Source organism: Cervus elaphus, chromosome 23 (assembly GCF_910594005.1).
Source record: "Cervus elaphus chromosome 23, mCerEla1.1, whole genome shotgun sequence".
Classification (NCBI taxonomy): Eukaryota; Metazoa; Chordata; class Mammalia; order Artiodactyla; family Cervidae; genus Cervus; species Cervus elaphus.
The window spans coordinates 39,809,268-39,833,051 of NC_057837.1; the positions used below are offsets into that span (position 1 = coordinate 39,809,268).

The following is a 23,784-nucleotide window of genomic DNA, read 5'->3' on the forward strand; positions in this document are numbered from 1 at the left end:
GGCAGCGAGGGGCCACTGGGCACACCCGTCTCACTCTGCCCTTTAACTTGGCTTCCATGACGGCGCCTTTCTGTTTGATTTTCATTTGAACCAAAATAATGAACAAATCAAGAGTCCACATAAAAAAAAAGACACCAAGTATCTGGCATTTCTTGAGAGATGAGATCTGGCCAACCAGAACCCCGAGACTACCCTGGCAGTGACTGGATGGAGCTGAGTCCAGGTTGAACACTCTGGCTGGGGTCCGGGCCATCCAGCTCATCACAGCATCTTGGACAACGAGGACCAGAGCCGGCCAGCATCCATGATCATGCTGGTGCTGTTGCTTTCCCTGCAGCGGAGGAAAGCATCCGTCTTCACTCGTGTCTGTGTCAAAAGTCAGGGAACGGGAATTGTACTGGAAGGGCTCTGCGCTGAGTGGGAGAGAGAGGGTGAGGCTGGGGAGGAATACTTCTCTGAAAAAGTGAGAGAAAAGCCAATAATTTTCACAAGTAAGTGGTAGCCCACTTCCCTCATTTGGTGTCTCAACCCTCTGTGCACTTGAACTTCAGTCCCTGATACAGTCGCTTCCATGCAGTTTTTTTTTTTAACCAAAAATGGCCACATCAAATGCAGTTCCACAGACTCTTCCACGGCCCCGTCCCTCCTACGGGAGCAGGTGGATCCTGATTTCCCTTCCCTTGACCCTGGCCAGACCTTCATGATGAGCTCCATGACTGAACCTGTCAGGAGAGCCCCTGCTGGGCTCCCCAGGACTAGGTTAGAGAAGACCATGAGCCCTCTGGACTGCTGACCTCTCCCAGGACGTGCGCCCTGGAACCCAGCCACCCGGTCGTGAGGAGGCTCAAGTCACATGGTGTTCATGTGGCATCATGTCCCCCACCCCAGCTGGGACCAACCTCTAGACACAGGCTGATAATGATTTGTCATCTGTTTAAACACCCACCCTGTCTTCTTGGGGAAAGAAAAAGGCTTGAGTTCATCTCCAGGTGATTCCAGCCCTTGGCCGTCAAGTCTCCACCCCCAGCCTTCAGGTCTTCCCAGCTGAGGTCTCCAAAGAGACCTACTGTCCCCCACCTTTGCCCTGTCTGCATGGCTGACCTCCAGAACCTGGGAGCCTCCTGATGGTTTCTCATGACCAAGCTTTGGAATAATTTGTTACATAGCATCAAGATGACCAGGGCAGTTCCTTTTGAGAATTAGCTCCAAGTGGCCATTTCACCTGTCTGGTTTTTGTTTTGTTTTGTTGTTTTTTAAATTAAAACTTGATTCTATCTGGAGACGGAAAAAGGCACGCCTGTACTGGGCATTGCTTTGTTTATATGAATCCGTCAGTCAGTGAATTAATTACTGTTTGAACGCTTCACCTGTTACCACCGAAATAAGCATCTCTCTGTAATGCACCTCAGGTCCCATGTCCAACGGAGGTGGATATTAGCCTCCATCCGACCAACAGAGAGGTTTCAAACAGCTGCCTGCGGCGGTACACCGGCCCAATTCCCTGCAATCATTTCACCCTCAACGATGAGGAGGATTGCCTGAGGGCCCTGGCCTGGATCAAGAACAAGTCCATCACGGCCGAAGGTAAGGATGCTGGTTCCCGTGCATCTTTTCAGAACAGCGTTTTCTTTCCATAATGAGTCTTATTCTTCGTCTAGTTCCAGTGTATAATTAGTGCCTAATTAATTCCAACCAAATCATTCATCTGTCATGCTTTGTTTTCCAGATTAATTTACAACTTGTTGTCATTTTTGGATACCCAGCATGTTTGCCGGGGGAAAGAAAAGGGCTGGAGATAGTTTAATTATCTATAATTATTTTATTACACGAAATGAATATCCGAAGAGCAAAGCATGGCTAAAATCATTAACTAATTAAAGAATAATTTAATAAGCAAACATGTTTAGCAATTATATGGAAAATATGTCTCCTTTTGTGAGGCTGAAAAGACCTCGGAAGAAAAAGAAAGGTCTGAGTCGTAAGGGCTCTTTTCTCTCACCACCCATTGTTCTCCAACGTGGTTGCCCGCACAGTCGTTCCCACAGACGCACACAGTCGAGTCGCCTGCCACTTTCTGCATCCAAATGAGAGGGGAAAGCATTTGTACAAATGCCTCTGCCACTCAGAAGTGTCTTCTTAAGTGTCTTCCTCTCTCCCACTTGGGCTCATGAAAATTGTTCGACTAATAGAATAACCAGAACAGGGCCTGGCTGCCGGTTTGTCTTGAATTGAAACCCGGGAGTCCACTTTTAGAGGTGACTTTCTGCAGCCTCTTCATTTTACTGAAAGCACAGGGAGGATCAGGGCCTTGGTCAGGTTATAAACTACCTGCAAGGGGCTGGTCTTCTAACCCAGGCCTTCAATTCAGTCCAGGGATCGAAGGATCACTAAGTGACTGGACTATGGGGAATCAGTATACATACAATCAAACATATTAATCTATGTAATGTATTTATTTAAATATAATTTCATCGTGTTAGTTACTATAATTAATGTTAGTTATTATGACTAACAATTAGAACCCACCTGCCAGTGCAAGAGATGTAAGTGATGTAGGTTTGATCCCTGGGTCAGGAAGATCCCCTGGAGGAGGGCATGGCAACCCACTCCAGTATTCTTGGCTGGAAAATCCCATGGACAGAGGAGCCTGATGGGCTACAGTCCATGGGGTCGCAAAGAGTCAGACACGACTGAGCAACTTAGCACACCACATTGTAATTAATGTTAGTTATTATAATCAATGTTAGTTATTATAATTAATGTATTAAAATTATATACTTTCTTCTAATTTTTAGTGGAACTTTTTGGTTAACTCTCAAGTTCCTACACTTACTTCATTAACAATAAAAAAATAAATATCAAAGGGAATTCAATACATTGCTGAATTCAATTTTTTAATACTTAAAGGCTATTTGAATCAAAACTTATATGTGAGATTGGCCTGTTTTCTCTTTTATGCTTGGCTTGTCCAGTTTTGAAATCGAGGGTATGCTAGTCTCACAAAATGTTTTGGGGAATCTTTCCACATTTTTCTGGGGTCAGAAATACTTTGCATCACCTAAAAATTAGACAGGAATAACCCATAAAACCAACTGGGTCTGAAATCTTTGGGCAGGTGTGGGAGACACATATATATACACACATATATATAATTACATATATATAGCTGTATACTGGGAACCCAGATTAAAACTTGATGAAGTATTTTAATATTTGCATTAGCACTTGGTATTATTTTCAGTTTGGATCTGTATGTATTTAAACCTGTTTCAATATTTTAGCTGTTCTTTAATCACTGCCCTATGACCTAAGTACACCTACGGAATCAGTGACTTTTACCATAAAGGGCCAGATAGTAAAAATTTTAGACTTTGCAGGGCATATGGTCTCTGTTCCAACTACCCAGCTCTGCTGCTATATAGCAAGATAGCAGCCACTGACAGTGTGTCAGCGAAGGGGCATGACTGTGTTCCAATAAAACTTTATTTACAAAAATAGGTGAATCATAGTTTTCAGAACCCTGCCTTTATCCATACAGTCTGTGACATTGCTGTCTTTGTTGTTTAGCCGCTCAGTCATGTCCAACTCTTTGCAACACCATGGACCATAGCCCCCCCAGGCTCCTCTGTCCATGGGAATTCTCTAGGCAAGAATACTGGAGTGGGCAGCCATTCCCTTCTCCGGGGATCTTCCGACCCGGGGATCAACCCAGGTTTCCTGCATTGCAGTCAGATTCTTTACCAGTTGAGCCACCAGGGACCCATTTCATCAAGTCCAGACCTCAAAATGTAACTTTAACTTGCGGAAAACACAAAAACCAGTGATTCAGTACAAAATATGATTATGTCTTAGGACTGTGCTCAGTCCTGTTACAATGTAATATTTTAATTGAGCTGTTGGCTGTTTTGAGGGCTAAGATTCAGGAGTCTTTTGACCAAGAAAAATACCTTTGCATGTGGCAATGCAAGTTTGTTTTTTGTTTTTTTTTTTTAGCTTCTTTCTACTCTGTAGACCTGTCAAGCCTTCTGTTGGCCATATTGCCTTGTCAATGACCATCAGTTGAACAGGAATGGTGATTGTGGACTTTCCTGTCTCGTTCCTATTTTAGATGGAAAAGTTCCCACTTCACTTTCATCTAAAAGTATGCCTTTTAGCTGTTTCTAGTTTTCAGTCACAAATAAGTGCTGAATTTTATCAAATGCTTTTTTCTGCATCTATTGAGGTGATAAATAATTTTTTTCTCCTTTCTCCATTAATTTGGTGAGTTACCTTAATTAATTCTTTTTTCCTTAATTAATTTTTGAGTGTTGAACTAACTTTGCATCTTGGAATAATTCTTAATGGGTCAAGATGAAAATTCCTATATCCTTATTCCTGGAATCAGAATGCTAACACATTTAGAAGAATTTTTATGCCTGTGTTCATGAGGGGTACTGGTGTACAGTATTCTACAATGAAAGTTCTTAACTCTGAATGCTTATGGAAGAGTACTTAGAAATTCCAAAGCAAAAAGTTCTTGGCTTTCAAATGGGGGAGGAGCATCCACGCTATTGCGTTGCCTTAACTAGTGGCCAAAGATGATAACATTCTGGTACCACTTAAAGGGAAATAAATGGTTTTGCAAGATTTAAGAATGTCTTCCATTAGCCATTGCATAAAGCCCATTCATGCCTATTTTTGTCTACTGAATGAACAGGTTAGGAAGTTGGTAGACATTAGCTTCCTATCTTAAGAGTAGGCTGCTTTCCAGGTCCATTGCTTAACGATACCCCTAGGGAATCTTCCAAGTGGGTCGTCTAAACAGTCAGAGGCCTGCCCCAGGCTCTGGAAGGCATCTGAGAAACTGATCCAGCCAAGTTCATTCAACTTAGGCTAGTGACCCTTTTCAGAGGACGCTAAGAGAAGTTGGGAAGAAAAACGTTAACCTCCTGCCTTGAGGAAGCTCTTTCTCTTTGTTGCTTTTCCATAATTAGAGCCCTATTCAGATGAATTCAATTAGTCCCATTCCAGATATCTTCCTCACATGGGCTGCTGTGAGGAGCAAACGAGATTAATAAGCTATTTCATGTCCAACTCAGGGTCATGTCTCTTACATGGTAAGAGTTCGGTCACATAGGCTGTCCTTAACCTTGTTACCACCACTACCGCTGTGCGAGGGGGTTGTTGCTGTGTACGAAGGTTCCCCGGGTGTACATCTCAGCCCCTGCCATCCTGCTGATGGTGCAGTCTAGCACGGTCTCTACACAAAAGATGGAGATCCATGTACACCAGGCACCAGTCTGGTTGTAGAGGGGCATCACGGTCTTCATGGGAGCCCAGGAGAATGTGAAGTTTGGAGACAGCTTCCCCAAGGAGGGAGGATTTGAGCTCAGACTTAAAGGAGGGCAGGATAAGCAAGGGAAGAGAGAGGCTGGGGATGTCTGACTTGTATCCAAAACCCATGGCCCAACAACTTGGGTCGGGCAGACTCTGTGAAGGGCAGCAATGAGATGGGAAAGTGGAGGGGTGAGGGGGGAACCTCAGTGTCCAGCCAAGTCTGGGTTTAACTGATTACGTTTTAGAGGTTGGGGTCCCAAGGGTGATGCTATGCATGCAACAGCACTTCAGAAAGGTGAACCCCCGTCTCTGGCACCCACGGCGGGGTGAATTGGGGTTGGAGGTGGGGGCCACCATGCTGGCGGGGAAGGGCTGGAAGCAGCCACCTTTGATCCATTTGGTGGTCCTGTTGGCACAAGACCGCATCTAGCTTATTTCCACATCAGTGATGGGCCGATGGCGTTTGAAGCAGGAAACTAGAAGTTGGCACTCCATGAAACGGAGGAGCAGGGTTTTGTTCCCGCATCCATTACCGTCACTCTGTCTGTCAGCTCGCGGTTCCTAATTACGCCAGAAAGAATGTGGACGTTTTTCATCAGAGTTAGCTTTTGCTCCCTCTGTGCTAATTCTCCTTTTTCTCGGTAGTTCAGGGTGGGGTTGGAGGGAGGGGGGCACCGAGGATAGGGCCCTTCTGCCAAGAGCCTGAGAAAAAAATCTCCTGTGTCTCACGGGTGGGGATTGAGTCAAATGTCCACCCAAGAATCACGCCTGACTCCTGGGACAGTCCAAGCCCAACTTGAAGCCCAGGGACTCAAGAAGAGGGGCTTGTCCTGAGGATGATGGAGGGATTGTTCTAAAAGGACAGATGGATTCTAGATAGCAGAAACAATGAATTTTTTTTTTTTAACTAAGAGGAAGTTAGCTTTCCTCTGAATTTCTGCCCTTTGGAAATGCACAAACATCTCCCCCAAAGCATCACCAGTCTCCTCCCTCCAACCCCCGGCTGTTTTATCATGCCTCCCTCTGCTTCCAAAGGAGAAACAGTTGTTCTGTGATGGAATGAGTCCAGTCAGAAGGAAATTGTTTTGGGGGCTCTGGAGTTGGATGGGTTTATAGATGTAAATTATCCTAAACTATTAGAACTGCTCCAGCATCCCGGAGAAGGGCTGACATCACCGGCTTTCAACAGCAAACAAAACCCGGAGGGTTTAGCTGGTGGGGCGGGGGTTCAGATAGAACCCAGCAACCTAATACATTATAACAGTTTATGGCATTAATTGAAACTAATTGAAATTCAACTGCTATTACCTCTGTACTTTCCATGAAAATGAAAAGTAGGATGAAAGTAAAGTACAAAAAAATCTACCACCTTAATGGCCCGAAATGGATCAATTATTTTCATCTTTAGCTAAATACAGTTTACTGCCTTATTAAAAGCATGTTTGTAAGAAAAGTGTAACATTAAAATTCCAGTGCATGAATCACCGAACAAAGCCCTTCTTATGCTATATCTAATATATTCTTCCTTTTTCATTTGGCAGAGCAACATGGGACAGGTCAGGCTTGGGTCATGGAAATCTTATGCTTTAACTTATGAAAAATAAAAAGTGTGTTCTCTGGTCTATTCACAGACATAAAAATTTTTAAGTGAGTGTTTATTTCCTAATTTATAAATATTCTTTGATATCTATGAAAATTATTTCATTATCTAGTTATTTCCAAAAGTTAATTATATAGATAAAATGCCAATTAGAGGCGGTTTTTAAGGAATGTGTTGTATCAGTTCAGTTCAGTCACTCAGTCATGTCTGACTCTTTGCATCCCCATGGGCTGTAACACTCAAGGTTTCCCTGTCCATCACCAACTCCTGGAGCTTGCTCAAACTCATGTCCATCGAGTCAGTGATGCTATCCAACCATCTCATCTTCTGTCGTCCCCTTCTCCTCCCACCTTTAGTCTTTCCCAGCATCAGGGTCTTTTCCAATGAGTCAGTTCTTCACATCAGGTGGCCAAAGTATTGGAGTTTCAGCTTCAGCATCAGTCCTTCCAGTGGGTATTCAGGACTGATTTCCTTCAGGATGGACTGGTTTGATCTTCTTGCAGTCCAAGGGACTCTCAAGAGTCTTCTCCAACACCACAGTAGTCAAATATACATATATATATATAAATAAAATATAGGTATTTAGAACATGTTTTATATCCATCTGCAAATACAGTGTAGTGGTGTGAGCGGGCGTGCATGCTAATTCGCTTCAGTTGTGTCCGACTCTTTGTGACCCCACAGACTATAACCCTCCAGACTTCTCTGTCCATGGGATTCTCAGGCAAGAATGCTGGAGTGGGTTGCCATGCCCTCCTGGTTCTCAAATCAGACCTGGCAGGTCTGAATCCTGCTGCACCATCTACGGCTGTGTGACCTGGAGCTCGTCACTTAACCTCTCTGTGCTCAGTTTTCTAGAAAGCGTAATTAAACTTTTCTCCTGGGCCTGTTCTGGTGATAATCATTCTGTTTCTTTTGATGTGGAAAAGGAACTACAATTCTTCATCAAAATACAATGGAATATGTAAATATACATGCATAGAAGTCATTTAAAGTACAGAAATTAATGTATAACTCTTGTTTCCTCTGGTCTTCAAAATACATTTACTACAAAGAAAAATTCTTATTAATATTTGTATGCATAATTCCTAAATTTATTTCCTATCCTCCTGAGAGCTGATTTCCTGGCCAGAACGTCAGAGCAGAAATTCCTGCCCTGTTCTTCTTTCCAAGGGATGGTTTTCTTCCTGGAGAATCCTCCCATCTCTGTATCTTGGGTGTATTTGCTTTGTTTTCCTGGTCACACAATCAGAGTTGCTCGTGTGTTCATTTACAGCATCAACAAGAGAGTAGCAAAAACATCACCTCTCCATTCATGCCAACATTTCAAGCAGCAGGTCTTAGTGCTTTTTCAGCCTCAGGTGGGTGACAGCTCGCTGGAGTGGTGATAGGAGTCACCATGTCCCCTCCTCCTCCCCAGCTGGGCTGTTAGCACCGTGGGAAGCCCCTCTTATCTTTGGAAGCTCCCTTGCACATTCGGTCCCAAAGGTCGCTGCAGGTGGGCATGAGAGAGAGACTGGGTGCTGTTTCCAGCCAACTTTAATTACAGGGGCTTTCCAAGGTTGTCTTTTTTTTTTTTTTTTTACTACCCCTCTGTCCCCCTTACCCTGCCTCCTGATTCAGCTCTGTAATCTCCCTAATGCATAATTTATCCCCTAAAAGGGACAACAGAGATCAGCCTCCCATGAAAACTGCTGCAGTTCTATTCCATCACCCTTCCTTGAAAATCAACCCAGTCTGTTCTAACCATCGGTTGCCATTTACCATTTCCAAGTAGGACTGCCTGCCATTTCTCCTCTGTCAGCCATCAGATCAAGTTGCAAAGACTGGTTGTTTCTTATCTATTAAATAAACTGAGCTGCAAAGAAGGCAATGAGTGGATCTCTTAGCATACAACTGGTATCCAGGGGGACATCCTAAGCTTTTCCACTCTGCTGCTTCCATACGTGCAGGGGAACGTCCAAAGAACATACACGAATGCATCTCCTTCTAAATACTTGCAAACGCTCTGTGAGTTACACAGCACCGAAGTGGTAGAACTGCATGAGCTGGATGAATCTTTAATGACCTGGAGTTGTCTGACCTCTGAAGCCTGCTGTAGATGACAGATACTGGGGGTACCACATACCCTGGGGCTGCTTCCCAGCCCACACCAACAGCCATCAGGGTATTCTGCTCCAGGGGGACCCCAGCCACCCTGCCTGGCCCTCTCAGGCTCGGACACACTGGCAGACTCAGCGTCGCCCTTACAAAGCCATTTTCACTGCTGTTATTCATGGCCCAGTTCCCCCAGCCCCTCTCCCACCCTACAACCGCTTTCTTTCACCTACATTTATTTGTTTCTTTATTTGGCCATGCCATGAGGCATGAGGGCTTCCCAGGTGGCGCTAGTGGTAAAGGACCTGCCTGCCAATGCAGGAGGCGTAAGAGACATGGGTTCGATCCCTGGGTCGGAAAGATCCCCTATAGGTAGGCTTGGTAACCCACTCCAGTATTCTTGCCTGGAGAATCCCATGGACAGAGAAGCTGGCAGGTTACAGTCCACGGGGTCGCAAAGAGTCGGGCACGTCTAAAGAGACTTAGCACACACGCATGCATGCAGCATGATTTCCTCTGCCAGTCATAGAACCTGCGACCCTGCCGTATGAGTGGTCTTAACCACTGAACTTCCAGGCAAGTCCCTCATGCACCTACTTTTTTTTTTTTTAATTTTTTTTCATTAGTTGGAGGCTAATCACTTCACATTTCAGTGGGTTTTGTCATACATTGATATGAATCAGCCATAGATTTACACGTATTCCCCATCCCAATCCCCCCTCCCACCTCCCTCTCCACCCGATTCCTCTGGGTCTTCCCAGTGCACCAGGCCCGAGCACTTGTCTCATGCATCCAGCCTGGGCTGGTGATCTGTTTCACCATAGATAGTATACATGCTGTTCTTTTGAAACATCCCACCCTCACCTTCTCCCACAGAGTTCAAAAGCCTGTTCTGTATTTCTGTGTCTCTTTTTCTGTTTTGCATATAGGGTTATCGTTACCATCTTTCTAAATTCCATATATATGTGTTAGTATGCTGTAATGTTCTTTATGTTTCTGGCTTACTTCACTCTGTATGATGGGCTCCAGTTTCATCCATCTCATTAGAACTGATTCAAATGAATTCTTTTTAACGGCTGAGTAATATTCCATGGTGTATATGTACCACAGCTTCCTTATCCATTCATCTGCTGATGGGCATCTAGGTTGCTTCCATGTCCTGGCTATTATAAACAGATGCACCTACTTTTAAACCCTTTCTTGCTTCTAACTCAGCCAGAGATGATAAAATTTATTTAACTCCTCCCCCTCCCTTTCTTTCTTCAGTTGTTCCCCCTCCATCTTCCCTCCCTGAGTCAGCCCCAGATCCACTCAACAGTCTGCAGCACGGTAGTCATACAAAGGGCTCACCTCCCTGGAAAATATCCCTAGTCCTGGGTTTAAATGAGAACCAACACAATAGGAGTGTTACTCTATACTGTTGTGTTGGAGGCACACACAATTTGGGTTACATTTAGAACTGGGTAGGATGTTGTGGGCTGGAAGAGAAAAGAAGCCCAGTAGCCAGATCTAACGTTTCTGTCTTACAGATCTCAAGTATACAATCCATCCTGTGGCTGGTTCAGTCTGTCTTGTAGTGTCAACTTCGTAGTGAACAGCAGGTAGAAGTACATAGTAGGAAAACCCGGCCAGAGTGAGGGTGTCTGCAGTAAACATTGAGAGGACCCAAAAGGAATGCTTAGTCAGTCTCGGGTCAGCAAGCTGATAAAGCCTAAACATTCTTCCATACATCTGGCCAGGAAGCATGTTGTCCTACTTGTTGTAGAGAGACTCTGTGTGGAGCCCCACGGTGGGCAGGGTAAGCCTGAAGTCCACCCCTGAGTAAGTGATGCAAGGAAGGCAGGTAGAGACAATCTTGGATCCTTGGAAGCCTCACCTGGCTGGAGGCTGGATCCTCTACTGGGGCCCAGACACGACCACAGCCACAGCCCAGCCCAGGAGGGCTTTAAGAGCCCTAGTTACAGGACTTCCCTGGTGGGTCCTGTGTTGGGAATCCTAGTTTTCCACTGCAAGGAGTGTAGGTCCAATCCTGTGTCAGGGAACTAAGAGCTTACATGCCATTTGGCATGGCCAAAAAAGGAAAAAGAAATAAGTAGTTTCTAAAAAGTTTTAGTTCCACCTCATCCATGCAAGTAAAATTATTCTGATAAATATAAGCAATCATATTTTTTACCTAGATTGATTTGTCCTGAAATGAATACATTAACAATCAAACTCTTTTATCTGCTGGGTTTTTTTTCCTGGGGATTCCCCAAAGTATAAGACTTTGCTTCTCCTATGAATTGTCTTCATACTTATATTTTTACTTTTAGTTTATGAAAAAGTTACAGGCATTTGCCTGAAGCCAATGTTATTGATAACAATTCTGTTATTGTTACTGATAGTAATAATAATAAGGGCTTGTGTATTAAAAATGCCTACCTTTGGGCCTGATATATCAGAGTCGTGAGATAAACAGGAATTGAATCTAAAAATTTTTTGCAAAGTAAAAGTTGGAAATGATGCAGAAATAAGTCACAACTGCACAAAGATAATGGAAAGAATAATCCACTCCCTGCCTCCCACTCTGGAGTAGGAACGCTTAAAAGCTGAAGGACTGAACTGGCAAAGAGTAATAGGCTGACTTCATAACATTGGGTTTTGTGATATTCATGGAGGGATGTGATTTGACCTGTGGCTTGTTATTTAGGTAGTAGAAAATTATAATGGGATTCTACTCTGTTTTGTGGGATAGGACAATGTAAATAAATGATCAGTAAAACATGTTTAGATGAAAATTTTAGATGACATCACATAGGCCTCATGTAGGCATAGGCACACACAGAGTCCTGTGCCCAATGTAACTGTGATTTTGGAATGTTATTCAATGAACACACACACATACACATCCGTGCTGTGGACCGAATGTGCTTCACCCCCTTGGGCATGGGTTTGGCCGCTTGACTTGCTTTGGTCAAGGGAACCTTAGTGGCTGTTTCCAGGAGAGCCTTGGAAAGTATCTGAGCAGTCATGCCTGCCCTCCTGCACAGCTCCCTAAAGAGAATATGCCTCAGGTTGCTATTGGTCCACAGAGGCTGAGAGAGGCATGGTGGTACTGACTTGACCCCAACCATAGCTTGGATCCATAGCAGCCAGCATTTGTCAGCCTGCAGACCTGTGAGCGGACCTACCACAGGCTTATTTTTTTTTGGCATTGAGTTTGAGGGTAGCTTGTTACACAGCATTATTGTGACAATAGCTGACAGTTACAATAACCAAAGTCTCATGTTTGGGGGAGGTGTTTCAAACTACATTAAAAGACAAACTAGAAGATAACTATTTAGAAGTTAGCATACATATATATATATATATATATAATTTAAATAGATTTAAATTAAGTAGACATCTAATTTAAATAGGTTTTATGAAACGTATTATCTTTTGAAGTCCTCAGACTCTCCAGCTGCCTACAATCTGTGGGCAACCCTGGCTAAACATACAGCCCTCTAATGACCCCAGCAGCCTGGCATTGCTGGGGCTTCTGTGAGCCTTTCTGTGTAATGAAGAAACAGAATAGTTGCTAAAAGCCTACATGAAGGAGAAACTGGAAAAATAATGAAACTCTGAGTTCCATGGGGCCTAAACGCTTAATCTGTTTCATGGGAAGTGAACGTTGTTTGCACATGCATATTTAAAAGAAGGTACGTGTAAATCTATGGCTGATTCATATCAATGTATGACAAAACCCACTGAAATGTTGTGAAGTAATTAGCCTCCAGCTAATAAAAAAAATAAATAAATAAAAGAAGGGACAGAGGACCTCAAATTTGGACAATGTGAGGTTCAAGTTTTGGCTCTCCTGGTGGACTACTTGTTCGTTGTGTCAGACCTCCAGGAGTCACGTTTTGCAGCAGGTGGTTACCTCAATAATTTAAACAAAACGTTGGCTCTTTCGGCCAAGGAAAATGCAGCTTACCCAGGAACGTCACACTAGTGAGTCTGAACGGGGAGGTGATCAGAGCCCCCAGATCAGAATGTCCTAGGGAAGGCAGGGAGGAAGGGCCCTGCCCCTGGCTTCTTTCCCCGTTGGGGAGTAGGGGAGGACTTCCTAGAAGCTCTGCAAAATGCCTGAAAGCGATTCCAGTTCCTTCCTTTTCTTCTAGACAAGTAAGATAAGCCATTATACCTCCTTTCAGTTTGATTTTTGCATATTTATTCCACAAAATTGAGTAAATACACTTGCCATTTATTTTGTCTCTTAAAATTCCTCTTCATATCATTTCACAAACAGAAGGAAAAAGAGAGGTAAAGTTTTGTGGTAAAATTGTTACAGCTTGCCTGAAATGTGAGTCCACAGCAGTTTCTTTCTTTGTGAAGAGGTAATATTGCCAATTCGATGTCAAAAATAGCATATGAATAGCACATAATACATTTCACTCATATAATAGGATCATTGGTCTTAAAATTTATATCATTATCAGAAGAGCATATGTAATTACTTCCGTAATATTTTTAAGAAATATAAATAAATTATATCATCAAAGTGCTCTCACACAGTAGAAATCTTTCAAGATTATTTTATGATTTTATTTTTCCTCACCAAAAGAATACCCATCAATCTCTCGCTAGGTCTTAGCACATTAAATTGTAAAACTCAGGATTTGAATCTTTATAAAATTATCTGTTGCAAAGCAGAATGTTCTAGTCTTTCGTTCTCAAAAAAAAGTTTCCTTGAACTAAACACAATTCAACAATTAAATGATGAAATATCCATACCATCATGCACATGACTAATTTTTTTTAACCATTGTCCTGTTCATGACTCAAGAAGAATTTGCATTTATTGCAAACTTTTGCCATTTTTCCCCCTTAATAAGTATAGCAAATAGGGGACAAAAACAAGATAAAAGGTTTTATTCTTGACCGTTTCATTTAGCATAATTTCAACTTTCAAATTATAGGAACATAAATGAATATCCTACTTGTGTGTTAAAAGTACTTGACTACTTTGTGGGATGTTGTGTGTCCATTCTTTGCTAAATTATCTTGGTTGCCGTTGCTAGGTAACACTGCTAGCTTCCCACAGCTGAAAAAAAATAAGAGGGTTGAGGGAGCAATTCAGCATTATTAGCATTTGACTAATAAGGTTATTGGTTGTTGTTTTTTTTTAAGCTATGTATCTTAGCAATTTGCCCCCTTTTCTAGGGAACGTCATCATCTATGGGAACTCAATTGACACATACACCACTGTGGAGACCCTCTTGAACCTGGGCGTCAGGGGCTCCTGCATCCACCTGGTACAACACCCACCCACGTCCATCATCACCTGCATCAACGACTGCGCAGTGGAGGGTGCGATAGAGGATGCACTCCAGGCCGCAGGGGTGACCGTGTACCGGGACGCGCTGCTGGCTCAGTGGAACAACGGGATGTACCCGGACCCCATCCACACCGCCAGCTTCACCACGCCCACCAAGCCCTTCCAGCTCCCCTGCTCCGTAAGTAGGTCCCCGGAACCTCACTCACCACCTTGGGAGAGCTATAGTCACAGTTTCCCTGCCGCACCCTCTCCAGCCCCTGCAAACTTTCAGAGTTTCTGTTGCTACATAATGAGTAGCCCAAACCGAGTGACCTAAACCAACAGCAGTCATTCCTGAGTCTCTCTCGTCCCAGGGTGGGACCCAGCTCATCGGGCAGGAATCCCTAGAGGTCTTACCTGAGGATGAAAGGGGACTGGGTAGGGCTGGAGCCATCTAGAAGGTGTGTCCACCCGCTTCTCCGGCTGCTGGTGTCAGATCAGGCTCAGGTGAGATGCTGATCAGAACAATCATAGATGGCCCCTCCATGGGACTGAGCTTCTCCTCAGCATGGTGACTGGTTCCAAAAGCACTGGGACAGAGACAGAGGGGATCAAGAGAGAGACCGAGATAGAAACAGAGAGAGCCAGAGAGAAACAGACAGATGGAGACAGAAGCAGACAGACAGAGAGCCAGAGATACAGAGAGAGAGATAGAAACAGAGATAGAAACAGACAGAGAGATGATAGAGACAGCGACAGCATCCCTCCTTCCGTGACCTAGCCTCATACATCAGGCGACATCCTGCCACCACATTCTGAGTCCTGGAGGCAGGTCACCGAGGCAGCCCACATGCAAAGGAATGGGAACTGGATCCCCCTCCTGCTTGTGGATGGACTGTCAGGATTTGAGGACTGCCAGCTCCCATATTTCGGCCACCTGATGCAAAGAGCTGACTTATTAGAAAAGACCCTGAGGCTGGGAAGGATTGAAGGCAGGAGGAGAAGGGGACAACAGAGGAAGAGGTGGTTGGATGACATCACTGACTCACTGGACATGAGTTTGAGCAGACTCCGGGACTTGGTGATGAACAGGGAAGCCTGGCGTGCTGCAGTCCATGGGGTTGCAAAGAGTCGGACACGACTGAGCGCCTGAGCAGCAGCAAGCCCCACTGTGAGCAAGTCCCGGTGTCATGCTACCCTCTTGCAGTGCATTCCGTCCCCTCCTCACAACAGCTCTGTCACAGGAAGCACCCCCACTTTACAGACAGAACACGGTGACTCCCCATCAGCTTAAGATCTAACCCAGGCTAACAGGCCCTCAAAGTGTACGCCGTGTTGACCTCCCAGGATTCTGGAAACAGCTACAGTGGTTTTTTCCCTGTGGAACAGGGACTTAGAACAGCTCAGCTCACAGCCTGTTTGGGAGACGAGCGGAAGCCAGGAGGAAGAGGGGAAGGGGCCAGTCGATGCGCCAGAGAAGCAGGAGACCCCTGAGGAGGGGGCTGCGGTCAGAGTGAGGGCTGAAGTCATGGGGGTCAAGGGGGTGTCGGGGGTTGGGATGAAGGATACCAGCAGCCTCTGGTGGGCAGACCACCTGGGGGAGGCCCGCGGGGGCTCATGGGGGTCCATTACCTGGCAGTAAGGGCTGGTGGCCTAAGTCAGGGCTTCTCACCCCAGTGCTCTTACAGGTGGGTGCCGTGACCCGCGTCCCGCAGAACCCAGACAGGAGGAGCTCAAGGCAGACCACGTGTCAGAGGAGCTTCCCTACCTCCTCTCATTTCATTCTGATAACCCAGGGGATTCTGCATTCTGCTCCTCAAGAACATTCATTCTTTCCTTCGCTCTGCAGAGATTTACTGGACACCTACTAGGTCTCAAGCTTGGTCCTAAGCGTGAGGGATATAGCAGTGAAAAATAAAAAGTTCTTAGTACTTTAATAGAATAGTGACACCAACTACATATGTATGTCACAATACCTATTTAAGAGAGGAAAAATCAAGATCTTCTCATTGAAAGTTTCCTCCCATAATGATGATCCTGGAAGAGGTGTGCCAAGTGTACCCTGGGGGAATTCTGGGGGTGAGTGAGTACACACCCTGCCTAGGGAGCACAGGTACGAGAAGACCTTCCCCAAGTATCTGACTGAATACAGGGTCTGTAGCAGCCCCCACCAGCCTTCACTCTCCTGTTAGGTCAGAACTAGAATCAAGGCAGACACCTTGCAGATAGATACTCTCAACCACCTTGATCCAGCATGCCTTCCTACCCAGACTTTCCCCTAAAGTAATGAGTCAGACTGTGGCCCACTGTCCTTGGGTCCTGTCTCCTGCTCCCCCCTGCTCTGCTCTGCACCATGAGCAGTGGCCTCTGCAGGGTACCCTCCCAGCTGTGTATCTCCCCACCCCGCCCCCAACCCCGCAACTCTCATCTGTGTTTGGCCAACAGTAGGCACCAGCTGGAGATTCCCAGTTGGCACTAGTGGTAAAGAACCCACCTACCAATGCAGGAGATGTAAAAGATGTGGGTTCTATCCCTGCATCGGGAAAATCCCATGGAGGAGGGCATGGCAACCCACTCCAGTCTTCTTGCCTGGAGAATCCAGTGGACAGAGGAGCCCGGCGGGCTATGCTCCATGGGGTTACAAAGAGTCAGACACGACTGAGTGACTTAGCATAGCACAGGTACCGGCTGGGGATTAGAAGCCTAAAGAAGGTGAGAGATAAGGGTATTTATCCCTCCAATCATCAGCTTTGAGTAGCGTCTCTGTCAGGGCACTAGGAGACTTTTGACAAAAGTGAAAGTGAGTCACTCAGTCATGTCCGACTCTATGCGACCCCGTGGACCGTAGCCCTGTCCATGGGGTTTTCCAGGCAAGAGTACTGGAGTCGGTTGCCATTCCCTTCTCCAAGACTTTGATGGGGACAAGTATATTCACATCTCCACTGTGGTTGTGGGGTCATGGTTTGAATTATGTCCCCTGGAGAACTACGGTCCTAAGCCTCAGGACCTGCACGTGACCTTACTTGGAAATAGGATCTTAATGGTTGCTGTCAAGCAAAGAGAAGATCATCCTGGATTGGGGTGTGTCCTAAGTCTGGTAATTGGTGCCCTTATATGGAGAGAAAGATGTGATGGCAGAGAGGAGGAGCCCGTGTGCTGACGGAAGTAGAGACGGAGTGATGGCACCCGCCACCTGATCCTGAATAGCACAAATGGGCAGCAGCCGCCAGAAACGAAGACGAGGCAAAGACCTGTCTAAAGTTCTCTGTCTAGCTAGACATTTGTCAATTGTATTGATTTTTTTCCTCCCAAAGCACCAGCTTTTGAGTTTGTTAATTGTCTCTGTTGTCTGTCAGTTTTCTCTCTCATTGATTTCTGCTCTTAACAATTATTTTCTTTTTTTCTGCTTGCTTTGGCTTTACCGTGCCTTTCTTTTGCTAGTTCCTTGAGGTAGAACCTTAGGGCATTATTTATACAGGCATTTAAAGCAGATGTTTCTTCTAACACTCCATATTTTCAGCCAAGATGTAATATTCAGTTGGCCTTATAGGAGCACATGAATTGTGTTTGAGAGGTTTGAGAGATCTGTGACTCAGAACTTGTGTTCCCAGGGACAGTGCTGGATTTGCTGTTCCAGCAATCGGTCCATTCCACCAACTCCTATGTCTCCAATGTAACCATGTTCTGAATGCCTACTCCAAAACGGTATAAAATAACACGATTTCAGTAGAAGTGCTGGTAATCTTCCAAACCCAAGAAAACAAGGGTTAGTATATTTAATGTGCCGCTTACCTGGTGGCTCAGAGGTTAAAGCATCTGCCTGCAATGCGGGAGACCTGGGTTTGATCCCTGGGTCAGGAAGATCCCCTGGAGAAGGAAATGGCAACCCACTCCAGTATTCTTGCCTGGAGAATCCCATGGACAGAGGAGCCTGGTGGGCTACATTAGTCCATGGGGTCGCAAAGAGTTAGACACAACTGAGCAACTTCACTTTCACTTAATGAAAAGTGGAAGCTTCACTGGTGGCTCAGACGATAAAAGCCTCTGCCTGCAATTCGGGAGACCCAGGTTGGATCCCTGGGTTGGGAAGCTCCCCTGGAGAAGGAAATGGCAACCCACTCCAGTATTCTTGCCTGGAAAATTCCATGAATGGAGGAGCCTGGTGGGCTACAGTCCATGGGGTTGCAAAGAGTCGGACACGACTGAGCGACTTCACTTTCACTTCCACTTTAATAAAAGGTAGATTTAACTAGGAGATAAACTGAGTATGTAGAAGAACTTTGTGCAGGTGTTGAAGGAGAATTCTGAGCATTACTGGTCCTGTTTTGCACGTACAATTTCAATTCAAATATCTCTCTGTATTTTTCTATGGGTAAGAAGTCTTTCTGTATAAATGGAAAAGGAGTAGAGGCAAAAAAAGAAAAGAGTAGACAGACAGATTCAGAGTGAGGGACTCAGAGAAATATATTTTCCTGTGGTTACTGAGTAAGGTTAAAAGCAGAAATAATTTTCTAACAGATTAGAGAGAAAGAAGCTACCTGACTGGGAGTAATTGGGAGAGGATTAGATGTCCAAGTGAACAGAGACAGGGAAAGGGGAAAAGTCCTTGCTGGTTCCCTCAGGAAGAAGAAAGAATATCACAGGGATGGTGGACTCAAGTCAAGTGCTGTCCAGTAGAACTTCCTGTGATGGTAGAAATGGTCCAGTATGGCAGCCGCTGCCATCTGTAGCTTTTGGGCGTTTGAAATAGGCCACAACTGAGGGTCTGGATTTTAAATTTTACTTACTTTTAATTAATTTAGATTTATTTATCTTAAAAATATTTATTTATTTGGCTGTGGCAGGTCTTATTTGCAACTTGTGGGATCTTTAGTTGTGGCATGCAGGATCGAGTTCCCTGACCAAGGATCAAACCGGGGCTGCCAACGATGGGAGCTCAGAGTCTTAGCCACTGGACCACTAGGGAAAGTGAAAGTGTTAGTCAGTCAGTCGTCTCTGACTCTTTGTGACCCCATGGACTGTAGCCTGCTAGGCTCCTTTGTCCATGGAATTTTCTAGGCAAGAATACTGGAGTGGGTTGCCATTCCCTTCTCCAGGGGATCTCTCCTACCCAGGGATAGAACCTGGAGCTCTCACATTGCAGGCAGATCCTTTACCAGCTGAGCCATCAGAGAAACCAGACCACTAGGGAAGTACCTAATTAATTTTGATTTAAATGTGTATAGTCACCTGTGATTATTGGCTGTCGCAGGCTCACTCCTGGCTCACTCCTCATTCATGCGCTGTTCTTGGGTGGAGAAGGGGTGTGGAATGGCTTTGCTTATTTAACTTCTATACGGAATACATCATGTGACATGCTGGGCTGGGTGAATCACAAACTGGAATCAAGATTGCCAGGAGAAATATCAATAGCCTCAGATATGTAGATGATACCACTCTAATGGCACAAAGAAAAGAGGAACTAAAGAGCCTCTTGAGGAGAATGAAAGAGGAGAGTGAAAAAGCTAGCTTGAAACTCAACATTAAAAAAAAAAACAAAACCTAAGATTCATGGCAAATAGGAGGGGGGGAATGGAAACAGTGACAGATTTTCTTTTCTTGTGCTCCAAAATCACTGCAGATGGTGACTGCAGCCATGAAATTAGAAGACACTTGCTCCTTGGAAGAAAAACTATGACAGACCTAGATTGTGTATTAAAAAGCAGAAGCATCACTTTGCCTACAAACACCCATATAGTTAAAGCTATGGTTTTTCTAGTAGTCATGTATGGATTTTGAGAGTTGGACCATAAAGAAAGCTGAGTGCTAAAGAATTGATGCTTTTAAATTGTGGTGCTGGAGACTTTTAAGAGTTCCTTGGACTGCAAGGAGATCAAACCAGTCCATTTTAAAGGAAATTAACCTTGAGTATTCATTGGAAGGATTGATGCTGAAGCTGAAACTCCAATACTTTGGCCACCTGATGCAAAAAGCCAACTCATTGGAAAAGACCCTGATGCTTGGAAAGAGCAAGAGAAGGGGGCAACAGAGAATGAGATGGTTAGATAGCATCACTGGCTCAGTAGACATAAATTTGAGCAAAGTCTGGGAGATGGTGAGGGACAGGGGAGCCTGGCGTGCTGCAGTCCATGGGGTTGCAAAGAGTGGAACATGACTTAGTGACTGAATAGCAACAACTAAGATAAAAATGAGTCAATTTAGCCTCTTCCACAACAACTGAAGCCCTAAAAACAAATAACTTAGACTGGCTTCCCTGGTAGCTCAGCTGGTAAAGAAACCACCTGCAATGCAGGAGACCCTGATTTGATTTCTGGGTCAGGAAGATCCCCTGGAGAAGGGAATGACTACCCGCTCCAGTATTCTGGCCTGGAGAATTGCATGGACTGTATAGTCCAAGGGGTCACAAAGAGTTGGACACGACTAAGCGACTTTCCCTTTCACTTTCACTAGATGCTTTAATGACTTAACATCAATACGGAAGATGATTTCCAGATGAGTGTGAGAAAGTATTAAAATTTGGGCAGAGAATGTGGGGGTGGGGCATGCAGGTACCCTGTATATATTCACTGAATCAGTCCCTGCCCTCCCAGGGCAGGAGTTACAGGGCAGGAGCAGATGGGGTATCCTGCAAGGACAGACTTTCTGGGCTTAAAGGGCCAGGAATGGGGCAGTCTGAAGACTCAAGAGTGGACAAGGTGACCCCAAGAAGGAGCCTGGAGAGACATGCGTGTCAGACACCAGAGAGGAAAATGGAAGGAGGCTGAGAAGGAGTGATGAGTGTCGTGGAATGAGGGGCAAGTCATGTCTATGAACATAAACCTCATTACCAGGGAAAGTGTGCTCTTGTGGGAGATATTCCATCGTGCGGCATCCACTGCTGGATATCTAGATTAGCAATTTAAAAAAAAGAGTGACATTGAGTGATCTTAATTTGTTCTTCATCCCAAAGATACACACACCATTAGGACATACTCTTAGTAGATTTAGGTTTTCTAGTGTGCCCCAAATAATAAAATGGAGATGATTCAACCTCTTGGGAAGGTACAGTGAAGAATAATAACTAGGGATAATGTGTCTGTTCACTTTGTAGATGTTCTTCAGCTTCCTCGAGAAGAACGTGGATTATGAAACATTCAAAGCCTTCAATGATGCATGCTTGGTCTACGATGGCCGACTCGTGATCGACAGCAACTTCCACACCAACGACATAGCCATCAGAGCTGCCGGCCCCCTCACCAAGTTCTCCAATAGGTACTACTCAAACGAGTGGACACACAGCAACTTCAATTCCAAAGAGATCGGCTTCCAGCTGGCGGCAGCAATGCTCAAGCTCTTTGATCCGACTCTGGAGCCTGTGACTGAACCACCGGCTGACCTTGACCGACTCATCCCCATGTACAAGGGAGCCAAGATTAAAGGTGTGTAGGGGGCCACCCTCATCCCACTGCTGCAGCCGCTTGTTGGATCTGAACCAGCCAGCCCCATTTCCCATAGGCTTGTTTAGGAGGCTCCGTTGTGCATCAGTGGCTTTGCAAAGAGACGTGGGGATGAGGGCTGTCTCTCATGTTTAACTGTTTATGATGGACCCGATTCTACCATGTCAGAACTGTGATGGTCACTCTATGTATAATACCACTGAGACTAGGGGATGGTCAATAACTTGCCCAGAGGCTCCTCACCACTGGTGTGTGGGTGGTGTCCTGATATCTTGCCAAACTTTTATTCTCACTGAAAGTTGAGAGATCAGGAGAGCCTCCAAGACACGCAGGCTTCAGCCTGCCGTCTGAAATAATAAGCACAACTCTTAGCAGCTGGAAAATGGGTCCACTTTAATCCCCTCTGCTTTATTGGCTCCTAAGGAGGTCATCACTTGAGTAACACAGAATTTCCTTATATTTGGGAGACGCACCTTCTGTCAGAAAAATGCACATATTTCTAGAATTGTGTATATGTACTTCCAGAGAGTTGATGGGCCAACCCCCGTAATCATCCATGGACTCCCGGAGGGAGGGTCTGTGAACCCTAATCCAGTAGACAGAACATCAGTCTAAAGAGGCAGAAGCCCAACATCCCAGTCTTTGTGTTTATCTGCCCAGCGAGAGGTCATGATCGCCTCCTCACTCTATACAAGACCTTAGGGAGGGCGGTGGCCGTGGAAAAGGACAGCGAGTCCTGGATGTCAGAAGCTGCTCAGAGCGGGATCTGGCTTGGGCTTCTGGGGCCAGCTAGAAATAGTAACCATTTCATAATCCACGTTTTCTAAAGCCTTGAACAAGGACTTTGTTGACTTTCCTTGTAACATTTAGTTTTTTTAGTATGTTGGTTACACAGTGGAGGAGGACAGAGAAAGGCCACGTTTACAAAGTCTTGGTTGGCCTTGGTAGGTGGGGTTTAGAGGGCCATGAGTTATGGGAAGTCAGGATACACAGGGTCAGCCTGGACGTCTTAGAGCATTGGTGCTTGTATTGTGTGCTATTATGGCACATTCACATTGGTTGTATTAAATGTTATCAACCCCAGGGTGTTTCTTGCTAACAGAGGCACTTTGGTGGGAAAGTTTGAGTAGCACACACCACAGCAGGTGTCTCTGGTGGTCTTGTGCTGTAGATGTAAGCCCTGCTACCCATTTGTTCACCCAACTGAAATAAAATGTCTAAAACTGGCCTTTTCCACTAGGAGGCATCCTCCCTGGGTCTTATCATTACTTGCATGTCTCCAAGCCCGCCATCCCAACCCCTTTGGAGGTACAGAGGGCCCAGTCTGATTTTGTAAGTATTTTTCCTGAGTTTCATTTTACTTTCAAATATAGCACTTTGTTTCCGGGGGTAGGGGGTGAAATTCTTAATTCACAGTTTTTAGTGTCATGTATTGGTTCTTGCATCAGAAAGCCATGGGCCAGCTGGCCTCTGAAATGGCCCCTACTCACTCCTGCCCCTTGGTATCCATGTCCATGAATGGTCCCCACCCACAATGACCAGGGCTGATGTGTGTAGCCAGCAGGATATTGCATAAATGATAGCGTGTGCCTTCCGAGGCCAGGTCCTGAAAGATCCTACAGCTTCCAACTTGCACCCTCTTGGGTCACTACTACCATATCATCAGGTCACCCGGTTGGCCCTTTGGCGGGGTCCGCATGGAAAGGGATTGAGGATTCCTGCCCCGTACATTCCACAATTTGCTAGTCGTGTGAGGAGCCATCTGTGTGAGTGGTCCTCCAGCCCCAGTCCAACTTTCAGATGATGCAGCCCTGGCTGATATCTTGACCACAAATTTTGCAGGAGACCATGAGCCAGAATCCCCTAGCTAAGCTAGTCCCAACTTCTGACTCCCAAAGACTGAGGTTGTAAAAGTTGATTGCCATTTTAAGCCATTTATTTTTTAGAGCAGTTTTAGGTTCACAGCAAAAATGTATGAGATTTCCCATACATCCCCTGAGCCTCTCATGCATAGCTGCCCCCTTATTAGTATCCCCACCACAGGGTATGTTTGTTAC

General features: G+C 45.2%; 1 protein-coding gene across 1 annotated transcript in view; it reads left to right on the top strand.

Moving 5' to 3' along the window:
- The window catches only part of CFAP61 (cilia and flagella associated protein 61), a 242,944-nt gene that overhangs the window by 170,264 nt on the left and 48,896 nt on the right, over nucleotides 1-23,784 (top strand). The window contains exons 21-24 of the mRNA XM_043882897.1: nucleotides 1,406-1,584; nucleotides 14,198-14,490; nucleotides 21,382-21,709; nucleotides 22,968-23,059. Coding sequence (XP_043738832.1) covers nucleotides 1,406-1,584; nucleotides 14,198-14,490; nucleotides 21,382-21,709; nucleotides 22,968-23,059 — 892 coding nt within the window. The remainder of the gene's footprint in view (nucleotides 1-1,405; nucleotides 1,585-14,197; nucleotides 14,491-21,381; nucleotides 21,710-22,967; nucleotides 23,060-23,784) is intronic.